Source organism: Mirounga leonina, unplaced genomic scaffold, assembly GCF_011800145.1.
Source record: "Mirounga leonina isolate KUSES-001 unplaced genomic scaffold, KU_Mleo_1.0 Mir_173, whole genome shotgun sequence".
NCBI lineage: Eukaryota > Metazoa > Chordata > Mammalia > Carnivora > Phocidae > Mirounga > Mirounga leonina.
Window position 1 is genome coordinate 65,342,043 of NW_023270447.1, and position 15,761 is coordinate 65,357,803.

At 46.5% G+C, this 15,761-nt stretch overlaps 1 protein-coding gene across 1 annotated transcript in view; it reads left to right on the top strand.

Annotated features, from left to right (window-relative positions):
* Window positions 1–10,115: 10,115 nt before the first annotated feature.
* EPHA10 (EPH receptor A10) overlaps window positions 10,116–15,761 on the top strand; it is a 37,711-nt gene continuing 32,065 nt past the window's right edge. Inside the window, exons 1-3 of the mRNA XM_035020188.1 lie at window positions 10,116–10,307; window positions 12,241–12,305; window positions 13,028–13,706. Of these exons, the coding sequence (XP_034876079.1) occupies window positions 10,202–10,307; window positions 12,241–12,305; window positions 13,028–13,706 (850 nt within the window). The 5' untranslated portion in view covers window positions 10,116–10,201. The remainder of the gene's footprint in view (window positions 10,308–12,240; window positions 12,306–13,027; window positions 13,707–15,761) is intronic.

The window sequence follows — 15,761 nt, forward strand, 5'->3', positions numbered from 1 at the left end:
CTCATGCTCTCTGTCTCTCATTCTCTCTCTCGCAAATAAATAAAATCTTTAAAAAATTTTTTTAAATGTAACTGTGTCCAATACTGTATTATGAATATGACTGTGATACTGTATGTCATAAAAATTTTAGTGTGTAGGCTACCATGAAGCAATCATATCGATTACACTAGGCTACCATAAAACAATCATATTGCTGCTTCTTCATTATCAATGCATGAATCGTTATACCAGTAAATAAATATGAATGTCTTTTTCACATTATCTTTTCATTTTTGAAGTGAAATGTTAGTAAAACATATAATATCTACAGTGTTTTGTATCATATAATTGGATATGGATGTAGGTACTGACAGATGATTCATCTTGTAAACAGACAACATAAACTTACAGTATCGATAAATACAGTACAGTTCTATAAATGTATTTTCTCTTTCTTATGATTTTCTTAATAACATTTTCTTCCCTCTAGCTTACTTTAATGTAAAAACACAGTATATAATACATATAACATACAAAATATGTGTTAATCAACAGTTTGTGTTAGGGCCCTTGGGTGGCACAGTCAACCAGTTAAGCATCTGACTCTTGATTTTGGCTCAGGTCCTGATCTCAGGGTGGTGGATCGAGCCCCACATTGGGTTCCATGCTCAGCTTGGTTCCCTCTCTAAAATAAATAAATAAATCTTTTTTAAAAAAACAGTTTGTCTTATTGGTAAGCCTTCTGGTCAATAGTAGGCTATTAGTTAAATTTTTGGTCAAAAGTTATACACAGATTTTCAATGGTAGAGGGGGTTGGCACCCCTTATGCCAGCATGTTCAAGGGTCGACTGTATTTCCCTCTAAGGATCTGGGGAATTCCTGTAATAAAGGGAGTGTCCACCAAATATTCCATGTGTTCCCCTACATTTCCCATTCTCCTTGAAATAATAGAGCCATGTGAATGGACCTAGCCAATTATCTTTGAGCAGAAGTGACTTGTGTTACTTCTGAGATAGTTAAGAATTTTGTGTGTCTTGGGGTGCCTGGGTGGCTCAGTCAGTTAAACGTCTGCCTTTGGCTCAGGTCATGATCCCAGGGTCCTGGGATCGAGCCCCGCATTGGGTTCAGAGGGGAGCCTGCTTCTCCCTGTCCTGCTTCCCCTGCTTGTGCTCTCCCTCTCTCTCTGTCAAATAAATAAATAAGTCTTTAAAAAAAAAGAATTTTGCGTGTCTTATACACTTTCCTCTTCCCTCATCCCGTGTTCCTGATTCTATAAGGTCAACATTTTAAAGATTCTGTCAGTTTCTTCCCCCTGAGGACTATAAATGAAGCAGAGTCCCTACTAAGCCACACTGAACATGTAAAGAAAGCTAAAAACCAATTTGTTGAATTAGGTCATTGAAATTTGGGGGGATTTACCTGTTGTAGCAGCAAGCAGTTAATTACAACAAGCAATATTCTTTTTTTTTTACTATTTATCTTTATTTTTTTCATTTTATTTTTTAATTTAAATTTTAGGTAGTTAACGTACAATGGAATACGGGTTTTTGGAGTAGAATTCAGTGATTCATTACTTACATACAACACCTAGTGCTCATCAGAACAAGTGCCCTCCTTAATCCCCATCACCCATCTGGCCCATCCCCCACCCACCTCCTTCCATCAACTCTCAGTTTGTTCTCTATCGTTAAGAGTCTCTTATGGCTTGTTTCCCTCTCCTTTTTTTCTTTCCTCCCTTCCCATATGTTCATCCCTGGGATCATGACCTGAGCCATTCCACATATGAGTGAGATCATATGGTATTTGTCTTTCTTTTTTTTTTTTTTTTAAGATTTTATTTATTTATTTGAGACAGAGAGAATGAGAGAGACAGAGAGCACATGAGAGGGGGGAGGGTCAGGGGGAGAAGCAGGCTCCCCGCCGAGCAGGGAGCCCGATGCGGGACTCGATCCTGGGACTCCAGGATCATGACCTGAGCCGAAGGCAGTCGCTTAACCAACTGAGCCACCCAGGCGCCCGGTATTTGTCTTTCTTTGATTTATTTTGCTTAGCATAATACACTCTACCTCTGTCCACGTCATTGCAAATGGCAAGATTTCATTCTTTTTGATGGGCAAGTAATATTCCATTGTATATAAACCACGTCTTCTTTATCCATTCATCAGCTGATGGACTTTTGGGCTATTGTTGATAATGCCAAGCAATACTCTGGTCCTATGTTCATATCACTGAGTGCACTCTCTCTTCCATGTTCATTCTTTTTTTTTAAACATTCTTAAAAAAAAAAAGATTTTATTTATTTGACAGAGGGAGAGACAGCCAGAGAGGGAACACAAGCAGGCGGAGTGGGAGAGGGAGAAGCAGGCTGCCCGCGGAGCAGGGAGCCTGACCCGGGGCTCGATCCCAGGACCCTGGGATCATGACCTGAGCCGAAGGCAGACACTTAACGACTGAGCCACTGAGGCGCCCCTCCATGTTCATTCTTTTGCCCAAATTCTCTTTTCTTGGATTCCCAGGAATCAGTTTTTATACTGCAGATGTGGAGGTGTGTTGTGATGTGCTTTTATATACTTTAAGGCTATGTTACCAGGTGTATACAAATTTAGAATTATTTTATCTTCCTAATTTATTGACATTTTATTCATTATATAGCATCTAATAATTTTTTTGCCTTAAAGTCTAATTTATATAATATTAGTTTTGCTTCACTGATTGTCTTTTAGTTACTGTTTGTATAGCATGTCTTTTCTTTAACATATCCAAATCCTTATATATAAGAGTTTTTGTTTTTTGTTTGTTTGTCTGTTTAGAGTGGGAGAGAGAGGGAGGTGTGTAGTGGCATAGGGAGAGGGAGAGGGAGAGAGAGAATCTCAAGCAGGCTCCATGCCCCACATTGAGCACGACACAGGGCTCGATCTCATGATCCGGAGATCATGACTTAAGCCAAAATCAAGAGTCCAACGCCCAACTGACTGAGCCACCCAGGAACCCTTATATATATGATTTTTTTTAAAGCAGTAAAGATTTGCTTTCTAGAAACCAATTTGACATTTTTTGTTTTTTAATAAGGGTATTTACTTCACTTATATTTAATAGCTATTTATACATTTGAGTTTCAAGATAATTATAGTATTTGTTTTCTTTTTTTCCCCACATGTTCTATGTTCCTTTTCCCTCTCATCTTTTAAACCTTTCTTTGAGGGGCATCTGGGTGGCTCAGTTGGTTAAGTGTCTGCCTTTGGCTCGGGTCATGATCCCAGGGTCCTGGGATCGAGCCCCACATCCCATCCAGCTCCTGGCTCAACAGGGAGCCTGCTTCTCCCTCTCCCTCTGCTTGCTGTTACCCCTGCTTGAGCTCACTCTCTCTATCAAATAAATAAATAAATAAAATCTTTTAAAAATAAACCTTTTTTTGGATTGGTTTTATTATTCCATTATTTTCCTACAGTAGCTTGTTAGTAATATATCTATTTACTATTTTTCCATGACTACCATGGTGATTACAGCATGCATTCTTGACTTGTTAAAGTAATATAAATTAATTCTTTTACCATTTCCTGGACAATGCAAGGATCTTAAAATACTTTAACTCTATTCACCTGCTCCCACAGTGTGTACTATTTCTGTGGTGTGATTTAATTTTACATATGCTTAAAACTCTGCAAGATGTTATTGCCTTATACAGTCATTGTTCATTTACTTTTACCCATATATTTATCCTTTCTGTTGCTCTTTATTTCTTCCTGCATGTTCATGCTTCCTTTTGGTTTATTTTCATTTTGCTTGAAAAAGTCCCCTTAGTATTGTTTTTAGTGTGGGTCTATGGATGAAATTTTTTCTCAGGTTTTGATTGTCTGGGAACATACATTTTTCTTTCATTTTTGAAGGATATTTTCACTGGGTATAGAATTTTAGATTAACCACATCTTCTTTCAGCACTTTAAAGATGCTATTTCATCATTTTCTTGATTTTATCATTTATGTTGGGGAGTCAGTTGTTAGTCTTAGTGTTCTTCCTTTGAAGGTAATGTGTATTTTTTCTCACTCTAACTGCTTTTAGGTTTTATTTTATTTTATTTTTTTGTCTTTAGTTTTCAGCAGTTTTATTATGAGGTGTTTAGGTGTTGTTTTCTTTGCATTAATCCTGCTAGGGATTGATGACACTTCTTGAGAATATGTCTTGATGTCTTTCATCGGTTAGAAATTTTTCAGTTACCCTCTCTTCAGATATTGCTTCTTTCCCATTCTCTTCTCTCTTTCTAATTCCATATATTTAGGCTTATTCACCATGTCCCATATGTCTCCTAGTCTCTATCTATAATTTTCTATTCTTTTCTCTCTCTACACAATTCAGTATGGATATTTTATACTGACTGATCTTCCAGCTTATTAATCCTAGAATTAGTTGTGTCTAATCTTATATTAGATACATTTATTGTGTTACATTCAGTTATTGTATTTTTTAGTTCTAGGATCTCAACTGCATTCCTTTTTAGAATATCCAAATTTGGTGATTAGCTAATACTCTACCACAATCCCAATGCTAAATGTTGCTGTTGTATGCAGATCAACCTCATTCAATTACACTAATAACATAGTGTAAATAAAACTAATAAAATATCATTTTTGTTTAAGCCAGTTTTGGTTAGGTTTACAGTTACATACAACAGAAAAATCTTAACAAAGTGGTGAGATCTCTCTCTTCATGGTGTCAGATGTGGACATGACATACAGAAAAGAAGTGGGATGTTGGGGCACCTGGTTGGCTCAGTCGTTAAGCATCTGCCTTCGGCTCAGGTCATGATCACAGGGTCCTGGGATCGAGCCCCGTATCAGGCTCCCTGTTCAGCAGGAAGCCTGCTTCTCCCTCTCCCACTCCCCCTGCTTGTGTTTCCTCTCTCGCTGTGTCTGTCTCTATCAAATAAATAAATAAAATATTTTTAAAAAAGTGTCTGCCTTCGGCTCAGGTCATGATCCCAGGGTCCTGGGATTGAGCCCCGCATTGGGCTCCCTGCTCTGTGGGAAGCGTGCTTCTCCCTCTCCCACTCCCCCTGCTTGTGTTCCTGCTCTCACTGTGTCTCTCTGTCAAATAAATACAATCTTAAAAAAAAAAAAAAAGAAAGAAAGAAAAGAAGTAGGATGTTGTCTGTTATGCAATTCTTTTTATTAGGAGAGAAAACCTTTTCTAGAATTCCTAATTCAGAAGGCCAGGGTTGTATCACACACCCATGCCTATGCTAACCCTGACACATGGAATGGGATGACAATGATTAGCCAACAACAATCTTTATTCATCCCTGAACTTGGGGAGAGGGTCATCTTCTCTGAACAAAGGACTATAGTAGATGAACATCCAAACAAAACTGGGGCTTTCTCAGCAATGAAAAATATGAAAGGGAAAAGGTATTGGATAATCAACAGTGTTTACCTCACTAACAGATATATTCATTTTCTGTAAAAGTGTGTGTGTGCGCGTGTGTGTGTGTGTGTGTTCATAGAAAATATCAGGAAGGGTACATATCAATCTGTTAACAGGTTTAAAATTTGAAATGGGACTCTATGGGGGTGGTATATCTTTACTTTTGGATATCTTTACAGATTCTTTACCTTTTACTTATAAAATTTTTATGAGTTTATATTACTCTGGTCATTTAAATTTAAAGGGCTGCTTCAATCTTAAAATGAGCTCCTCAGAAATGAAATTAGGATTTTATTTTTTTTAAAGATTTTATTTATTTATTTGACAGAGAGATACAGAGAGAGCACAAGTAGGCAGAGCAGCAGACAGAGGGAGAGGGAGAAGCAGGCTCCTCGCTGAGCAGGGAGCCCGACCAGACTCTGGGATCATGACCTGAGCCGAAGGCAGACGCCCAACTGAGCCACCCAGGTACCCCTAAAATTAGGATTTTAAAAAAAGTCAGAGAAGCATATGTTGACAGATCCCATTCCAAGCCCTGGCCCTTAATACCATCACTGAGGTGCCACTGGCAGGTTTATCCCTACTGGGAATTTGGAGGCACAAGGCTATCAGAGCCTGATGCCATCAAATATTTAAACCATCCACTGCCTCCCCTTACACTCTCAAAGCAGCCTTCACATCATAAATTGGCTTCCTGTGCACATTTTCCTACAAGGGAAGAATTTGCTGGACATGGCAATTTGAGAATTCTGGCTCCCTTGGCAGTTCCATTTCTCATTGTGTATTAATTCATCGGTTCTTTGGCTCAGATAGCAGGATCGGAGCTGAGTTAGTTATGATCTACTTTCCAACCCTCCAACACATAGGTTCTTTCTTAATACTGTTAAAGTCAAGTTTATGATCCTGGACAATGATTAATTCACCAAGGTTAAGTGTCACCTCTGAGGCCACTTGGCAGCTGGCCAGCTAGCCTGCCCTCATGACACTCCTGTCTCTTCAAGCACATTTCTTTCAGGCTCTTGTGCTTTCTAGCCACATTCATCTCAATAGACTGTCTCCTTTATCCTTCATTATGTCTTTTCCTCTATGACTGTCTCCCTAATTCTATCTCTCTCTCCTCCTATCTCACCACCTAAACTTCCTTTATCCTTTCCTTTTTTCTTTCTGTTTTTCACCTTAATTAACCATGAGGTTGAATAACAAAATATACCAGAACTATGTGCCAAATGCAATGTGCTGGGCCATACAAATAAATTATATTGTGACTTCACAATAACTCTGAAATGTTTTCATTCTTATTTCACAGAGGAGACAGTAGAGTATCATAAAGTCTAAGTGGTTGTGTTTGATAATGAAAGGTCTTTGCTGCTTAATTTTCAAAGTCAATCAATTAAATGTTTTATATTTCCTTTATCTTAGAAAAATACAATTCAAACATTTGTATATAACCTCCATCTTATTTTTGCCTGTGAGATTATTGTCCTAGAAAATAATTCACCTTGGGTGTGTTTGTTTTTTTCTTGAGTAGGAGATAGAATGAAGAGGAAAGAGACAAATTGGAAATGTCCCTTTGAGAAGTAGGGCTCACCAGTGCTCTTTTCTCCCTCCTTGTCCTCTTTGCTGAAGACAGGGCTTGACCCTGATATCTCTGAAGCAATCTTAATCTTCTCCATGGAGGAGAGGGCCTTCTCTGTCCAGCCAGGATGAGTGTACTTTCTGGATTTGTGCAAAAGGAAGAGGTAAAATGTTCAGCCCCTAAATTTGTAACTTTCAATAACTTGGAGATGGAGGTTGCAGTAAAGTTGGATCTGCTCCTCGGAAGATTACTTCTAATTATTTGGATGTTGAATTAAGCTGCTCAACTCCAGCAGGTGTTCTCCCCATCATTCTGTAGATAGTGAGGTAGAAGAAGAGAGAAGGATCTTTTCTATACTACCTCATATTGGGTTTGGGAGGAGCAGAAGAGAAAACAGGAGTTTCCAGATGGGTTCCAGGCCCCTCCACTCCTACTCCATGGAGTAAAGCTGCTTGTCTTCTGGATGCTCAAATCGCTGGATCTGGGTTATAGGCTGGAGGAATACCCAGCAAGCCCTGGACTGAGGACTGGAGCGAGGCAGCGGAGATGTCCCAGGTCCGGTTGAAAATGGAGGGTCCAGACTTTAGTGGGTTCAGCACCGAGGACAGAAAATTTAAAAGGCTGAAGCTGGCCTTCGGGCTCAAAGTCTCACAGTTCAACCCCGCGCCAGAACCCCACCCCCACCTGACTCCCGCGCTCGCTATTCCAGGAAAGGATCTAACCTAGCCCTTGGTTGACTGGACCCCAGCACTTAAAGTTCACCGTAAGCCATGGCTTAGTTTCCTTCTAAGGCCCTTTTGAGTATCTTCACTTAGGTGTCTATTCCGCAGTCACCTAGTAGAGTGGAGTCCGCCTTGGAGTAACTCGTAAGGTCTTGCTGATTTGCATACATCCTCATACACTGAGGCTTCAACGTTCTGGTTTTATTATAAATGAATTGTTCAGAGGAAGAAAGAAAAGAATTGTTTCAATTCTTTTCCTCTTTTTTCCAATTCTTCTTTCCCCCATTGCTAGGGTCTCAATCTGGCAATTTCCCCAAGGCCCAAGGAGCTTGCCCGTATGTGTGGTGGTGATGGAGGGGGGGCGGGGACCAGACTCCCGACAGCCAGGGGTTTGTTGGGGCATCCTATATGGCTTTCCCCAGATAATTTCCCCCATATGCTTGGCTCCTGAAAGATCCTTTCGAGCTCACAAGGAGTTTGCATTTTGTGTTAGCACATAAGGGTCAGAACTTCTGGGTTGAAGTGTCTGGAGCTCAGGTAAGAAGCCATGACTGGCACCTTAAGACTTGCATAGGGGACGGGACCCGGATTTGAAGAGAAGGGTGAGGGGTAGTGGAGTGAGGACTCATTTTGAAATGAAAGGAGTCCTGGGTCTCTAAGCAGCTTCTAAAAATACCAACTCCCAACGCTGGGGGTGGAGGGGGAAGGGAAAATCGAGCGTGAGAAGAATGAGGATGGAAAGAGGTGGGGGTGTAAGAGCCCTTCTCCAGGTAGATCTGATTTCAAAGACCCCGCCTGTATCCAAGGACCTGCCGGGCGCCACACCTCCTTCTGCTTCATCTCCGGCGGTGTCCGAGCCCCAGCCCCTCCTGATGACCTTTCTTTCTACCGGCAAAGGAGTCCAACTCCTCCCAGCCACTCTTATTGCTGCTGTCCAGCAAGTATGTCTGTGAGCGAGCAAGTGTGCGTATACACATACTGGACGTGTGTACACACACACACACACACAGACACAGAAATGACACATGAAAGCGGCTTGTAAGTGACCAGTATTATACGACGTCACGAATTTTCATTATTCTCGGTGCTCAAGGAGGTATGGACTGTGGCAGAGACAGAGATTCACCCAGATATTTTCAGCACAGAGCATGGCACTCGGGGAGGGTTGGTTGGAAGGCTAAAGAACACAGATATACAAAACGCACAGTCAAGCCACGCAGGTCATGTAGACACAGGACTCATTCATTTTCAAGGGTTCTCCAGCTACTTTAGCGTCCAAAAGCAGAGGAGTTGGGTCCCCCAAGAAAAGAGCCCTGAAAAGCTACAAGGTGGGTGGAGCTTTGCCTGCTCAAGTTCAGCCCAGATGGTGGCGCTCAATAGCCGCCTCCCTCGTCCTGGAGGGCTTCAGCCCTTCCCACCACCAACGCCTTAAACCCTCAGCTTGCACATAAATGACCTTCACTAGATAGAGGTCGTGTTCCACGTTTCCTTGCAGCTTCTCCAGCGCTGGTTGAACTCTGTGAGAATTGGTCCGCCTCTCTCGCAGACGCCTCGGAGTCCCCGCCGCTGAGCTCCTCACCAGTCCCCTGGGATGGGCGGAGACGGATTATCAAAGGGGGGAACTCCAGGATCTGAGCAGACCGGGGAAAAGGGCAGTTGTGCAGAATGCTGCCTGTGTCCTGGCAGCAAGAGCAAGAACCTGAAGAACCAATCGTTCATGCAAAATCTACTACCAACCCCATCCTGGCGTCCACATGTTTTCCCAATCTCGGAAGCGTTGCTGATAGGGTGGGACTCCGTCTCCCACTTTGCTCTCCCTTCTCGAGTAGCTCCCAGGGTCGCGCTTAGCCCCTTCCTTCCTCCAGCCGGTGTGTGTGTGTGTGTGTGTGTGTGTGTGTGTTTTGTGTGAGGAGGGCGGGGAGAGAAGGGGGCGGGATCCAGCCAGGAGACGCCAGGAGCCGCAGACATAGGAAGAAGCCAAGTGCTGGGAGATAGAGCTCCCCAGAGCTTGGGGTCAGGACGTCAGGCTTCAAAATCCCTTGCAAGTCCTGGGAACAAGGGAGCTTCCCGGCTAGCTCAGAGGCTGCAAGTGTCGCTGCCTCCCGAGGGTCACCCCTCCTTAAGCCATGCCCACGTGTCTACTTCTCGGGAATGAGAGGCTAAGGTTTTGCGCTCTGGGCCATCGTCGACGGCTCATCCTCCTCCCCAGGAGCCACGCCAGCGCTCAGCGCTGCCCCACCCCCACGTTTGGAGATTGGCGGGACCCCTTCCTTCTCCCCTCCATTTCGCTGTTCCGCCCCTGGCCTATGAAACTCCACCCCTCACCTTCTGCTGGCGAGGATTGGTGGACCTCCCGCGGCGGTGCCTAGTGATTGGTTCCCATGGATGACGGTAACCAGCGAGATCCCGCCCCCAGCAGGCGCTAGGGTCTGGGGGCACTGCTCAGCGGTGCTGGGGCTGGCGCGGCTTGAGCCGCCGCCGTACTGACTGCGCGGTCTGCGGACCATGGAGACCGGCGCCGGCCCACATCCGCTGCGCCTGTTGGTCTGCCTGATGCCGCTCTGTCTGGCGTTGCTTTTGGGACCAGGGAGGCCCGGGACCGCCGAGGAAGGTGAGGAGACTGGTGGCTGTTCTTGGAGCCGGGATGCCAGAAGATAAGGGGCTGGAGAACTGGGGTTCTGAGGAAAGGAGTCGTATAGAGAGACTGGAGTCTGTACTGGGGTTTGAAGCCAGCGGGCAGCGGGAAGCAAAGAACTAAAGAGACAGAGAAAAAGGTAGCTAAGCAATGGGAAAGAGAGGGGCATTGAGGAGATCGGGCTGGAGACCTGGGAGGCTGGGGAAGAAAGAGCCCAGGAACCGTGGGAGCCAGAGGCAGCGGTTCAGGGGCCAGTGAGACGGACAGGCTGAGCGATTGGAGGGGAGAGGTGTGGGGGTGGGGAGATGAAGAGAGCAGAGGAGACAGGGAGGTGCGGAGGTGAGATCGAAGTACGGGACGACGGGACAGAGCCCGAACCGCGAGGCAGGAGGTGGAGCGCTGGTCGGGAAGGGGTGGCTGCGGCCGAGAGCAGCCCGACGTGCTGGCGAGGGAGCTGTCCGCAGTGCTGAATTCGGAGCGTAGCCTACCCGACGCGGTCCGCGTTGCTGGGCTTGGGGCTGCCTGAGGTACCAGAGCCCGCGTCTTGCGTCTGATTCTGGATTTGGGGGAGCTGCACACTCATCTGAATCCAGAGGCGTCATATCCAGGTGCAGAATCCCGAGGAGCTGGAATCTGAATCGCTGACCGGGGGGTTGGGGCGCCGGATCTCTGAGGCTTTCCAATATGCTATTCCGAAGTGCTGTCAGTTATACCAAAATCCGGAAGCTGTCTGTGGTCCTGCTTACAGTCGCCCATACCTCTGGAGCCAACCCTCTTAGAGACCCTTACCTTGGAGCCCCGCCCCCTTGTTTAAGCTCCAGCTTTGTAATCTTCCAAGACTTCAGGATAGCCTGGGCTCCTGGCTCTGAGCTGCTGCTGTGCTGTCCAGACCAGTGCTTCTTTGGGATTGATACTAATAGCAGAGGAGAGAAGAGATTTTTATTTCTCCTGCTGCTGCTGGCAGAGTCTCTCCACTCATTTTTCCCAGAGCCCCTGGGAGTCAAACTGAAAAGGTTCAAGTCTCTTCCATCCCTGGTGACTTCAGAACTCAGAAGAGCCCCTGAGTATGAGTGAATTCAGGATGTATGCAGAAATCCTCTAATATGCTCATGTTCTCCCTCTTCTGGACACTCAGCTATAATTTAGGGAGCCCAGGGAGGCGGGAGGGGGGCTCACTGACACCTCCCTCTCATCTTAGAGCCAGTCTTAGAGTACTTCCATGAACTCTGTGGCAGGCTAAATAATGACTCTCCAAATATGTCCACATCCTAATCCCCAGAACCTGTGAATGTTATTCTAAATGGCAAAAGACTTTGCAGATGTGGGTAGGGATCCTGAGATGGAGAGGTTATCCTGGATTATTTGGATAGCCTCGATGTAATCACAATGGTTCCTGTAAGAGGGATGCAGGCGGAGTCAGAGCCCGAGGAGAAAGCACCTTGATCACAGAAGGAGATTGGAGAGAAGCACTTTGAAGATGGAGGAGGGGGCCACAAGCCAAGGAATCTAGGTGGCCACAAGAAGCTGAAAAATTCGAGTGGAAATGGAACCTCTGAACCTACAGATGGAGCCAGTCCTGCTGACACCCCGACTTCAGACCAATGAAGCTGATTTCCAACTTCTGAGCTCCAGAACTGTAAAAGAATAAGTTACTGTTATTTGAAGCCGTGGAGTTTGTGATAATTTGTTATAGCAGCTACAGGAAACTTATACAGGCTCCTTCCCTAATCGTTGTGGCTACCTCTTTCTGGACTTGAGCTACTCACACCCCACCCCCTCATGGTAAGGTATGGAGTGGGAAAAATTTGTCTCTGTCCCCTCAGCAAATTTACAGTGAACTCACAAAAGGTTCCCTCCCACCTTCCTGACCTTCCGGTTTTCTGACATCTCTGTTCTTCCTTCTCCCTAGTCATCCTCCTGGATTCCAAAGCCTCCCAGGCTGAGCTGGGCTGGACTGCACTGCCAAGTAATGGGGTAAGTGTAACCTTTCCCTCCCTGTCCCAGGAATCTTCTGGTGGTCTGGGATTCAAATCCTTTAGCTCCTTGTGGTTACAGCAGCATAAAATGCTCCTCAGAGCACGTGGTCTCCAGGAGCACTGGCTTCAAGCCAGAGTGGCCTATTAGAAAACGTTGAGTCTTCAGTCAGTCCAAGAAGAAAAGAAAAGGGGGGCAAAAAAAGATAGTGAGGGGGAAACTGGCAAAATATACGCGTCATCTAGATGAGCCAATGCTGGACAATGCCTTGCACGTAGTAGATCCTCTAAGCAGTGTTGTTGATTGATGGATTGACAGAACAAGCAAGATTTAGAATCCTAAAAGAGGCTTGGAAACTAGGGGTGGGGGTGGGAGATGTGGCTGTGTGACTGAAGCCTGGTCACTGAGTGGGCACCTGGTGGGGAGCCAGGAGACTACAGGCACCATTCCCAGTTCTGCTGCTAACTCGACGTTCATATCCAGTCAAATCACTCTCTCTCTCTCTGGAGCCTCAGTTTCCCCACCTATAAAATTATGGATTGGGCTCCGTTGCGTCTCTCCAACGTCTCTCCCAGCTCTGCATCTTTTATAATTTCAGGGGCCGGAGGTGGGGGGAGAGAGAATGCGTGATGATGGGGAAGGGGGTTTTCGTCACCGTCAGGGCTCGACCTCCTGGGGGCGCCTTGGCTCTGAGCTTCCCACATCTTTGTTCTCCTCCCCAGTGGGAGGAGATCAGCGGCGTGGACGAGCATGACCGTCCCATCCGCACATATCAGGTGTGCAACGTGCTGGAGCCCAACCAGGACAACTGGTTGCAAACTGGCTGGATCAGCCGTGGCCGCGGGCAGCGCATCTTCGTGGAGCTGCAGTTCACGCTGCGCGACTGCAGCAGCATCCCGGGCGCCGCCGGCACCTGCAAGGAGACTTTCAACGTCTACTACCTGGAAACAGAGGCTGACCTGGGCCGCGGGCGTCCCCGCCCCGGTGGCAGCCGGCCCCGCAAGATCGATACAATCGCGGCGGATGAGAGCTTCACGCAGGGCGACCTGGGCGAGCGCAAGATGAAGCTGAACACCGAGGTGCGCGAGATCGGTCCGCTCAGCCGGCGGGGTTTCCACCTGGCCTTTCAGGACGTGGGCGCATGCGTGGCGCTGGTGTCCGTGCGCGTCTACTACCGGCAGTGCCGCGCCACGGTGAGGGGCCTGGCGGCGTTCCCAGCCACCGCAGCCGAGAGCGCCTTCTCCACGCTGGTGGAGGTGACCGGGACGTGCGTGGCGCACTCAGAGGGGGAGCCCGGCAGCCCCCCGCGCATGCACTGTGGCGCCGACGGTGAGTGGCTGGTGCCCGTGGGCCGCTGCAGCTGCAGTGCGGGATTCCAGGAACGTGGTGGCATCTGCGAAGGTATTCCGCGGACGAGCGGGCGTGGCGTGGGAGCGTAGCGCGCAGGTGGCAGGGGGGAGAGAGCGTGCGGTAGATGAAAGGGGCAGGAGGGGGAGTGGAGAAGCTGTGGGCTGTGGAGCGCAGAGTCCTGACCCTCTGTGGAGCTTTCCAGCGAGTCCGGCCAGGACCGTTGAGGGAAGTTACTGGGAGGTGGATTTGACTTCGTATAAGGGGGCATTAGGGGCTTGTATTTCAGGCACTATGATCAGCACCTCACAAAAGACGTCTCCTTTATTCTCGGCAATAAAGTAAGTCGCCAGTATCCCTATGTCGCAGTTGAGGAAACGGAGGCTCAGAGGGATTAACATCTCACTTGCAAAGTTAGTAAATGGGGAATCAGGATTTGAATCCAGATTTGTCCAACGGTCAAGTTCTTTCTATTACATCATGCTGCCTCCCTTAGGCATAAGGAAGAATGGTACAGCAACCCACCTCTACTAGCTAATGGATTGTTTACATTATAAAGAGTGAGCACCCTTTCACTGATGATATGCAAATCAGAGGCTGGCAGGGGGATTTTCTTGAGCTGGAGAGAGAGATCGGGAGGTTGCCCTAGATGACTACTAACATCCCACCCAGCTTTCTGATCTATGAATCACTGTGCCTCCTGAGGGAGACCCTTCATGTGCGGGTCCTGTTGGGTTCTCAGGTCTGTGTGGGCACCAGGACCAGACCTCTCCTTTTCTCCCCGACCTGTGGCTCTGAGGACTGAGGGTAAGGATGGGGTATGGATGCGTGCCCTTAATGTAGAAAGATAAAGTGATGCTTCTTCTAAGCCACAACCTCTTTTGGATGCCGGACAACAGAAATGAGTCAGGCATAGTCTCAACTCTTCAGAAGCTCTACAGATGAAAAATGTAAAAATTTAAAAATCACAAGGTGATATATGATCTAACAGAGGGATTAATATAGTAGTGGGAAGACAGAGGAAGAAATGACTAAACTTACTCTCTTTCCTTTGTTCAATCGTCCATTCAACATGAACTGAGAACTTACCAAATGCATTTAGGAGGGTTCATTATATGTATTTAGATGATGTCATCATCTCTTTCCCCAGAGGGATCTTGTGGATTAGTAAGGGACTTGGAGGCATGAACCTTCCTGAACTCTCTAAGTAGGGTTAGGATCCACTTCTGCTCTCCAGTACACATGGCAACCTCCACTTCTTGCTTTTTTTTCAAATTGAAGTGTAGTTGACTGCAACCTTGATTTCTGCACTCACCCCATGGTATGCAGTGATCTACTTATTTTTTTTTTTAAGATTTTATTTATTCACTTGAGACACAGAGATACAGAGACAGAGAGAGAGCATGAGCAGGGAGAGAGGCAGAGGGAGAGGGAGAAGCAGGCTCCTCGCTGAGCCAGGAGCCCGACGTGGGGCTCCATCCCAGGACCCCTGGATCATGACCTGAGCCGGAGGCAGACGCTTAACCGACTGAGCCACTCAGGCGCCCCTGCAGTGATCTACTTATGTGTGTTTCCACCACCGGACTAGGAACTGACCTCAGGCAATGGCTGCATCAGTCTCAGCAGCCTCAGTGTCCATAACAGTATGTGGTAGGTGCTCAGTGGAAATGTACTGGGTGAAGGAGTGGTTACCATAGCATGTGATACATATCAACAGAGAGTTGAGGAAGCCTGGCAAAGGGAGAAGCCAATTCTAAGGGTGGAGAAAGATGGTGAGAAGGCCTTTCTTCCAGGCCGCTAAAAGCATTCTCAGTTGAGAGACTGTCTGCAGAAACATGGAGGCATGTTTGGGGCTAGGAGCAGAGGGCATTTGGGGGTGTGAGAGGTGATGGGGCTGGAGAGGGGCAGAAATAAATCATGAAGGGCCTTGAACATTAGAATAAAGAGCTTAGACTATGCTGTAGACCAATGTGGAGGATTTGAAGCAGGGATCTGACATGTTCAGATTTATATTTTCACAAGATCACTTGTGCTGTAATTACGAAGAAATGATTGGGGGAAGGAAGGATTAAAGGCCAGAAAAAGATGGCACAGTGGTCCAGAAGAAAG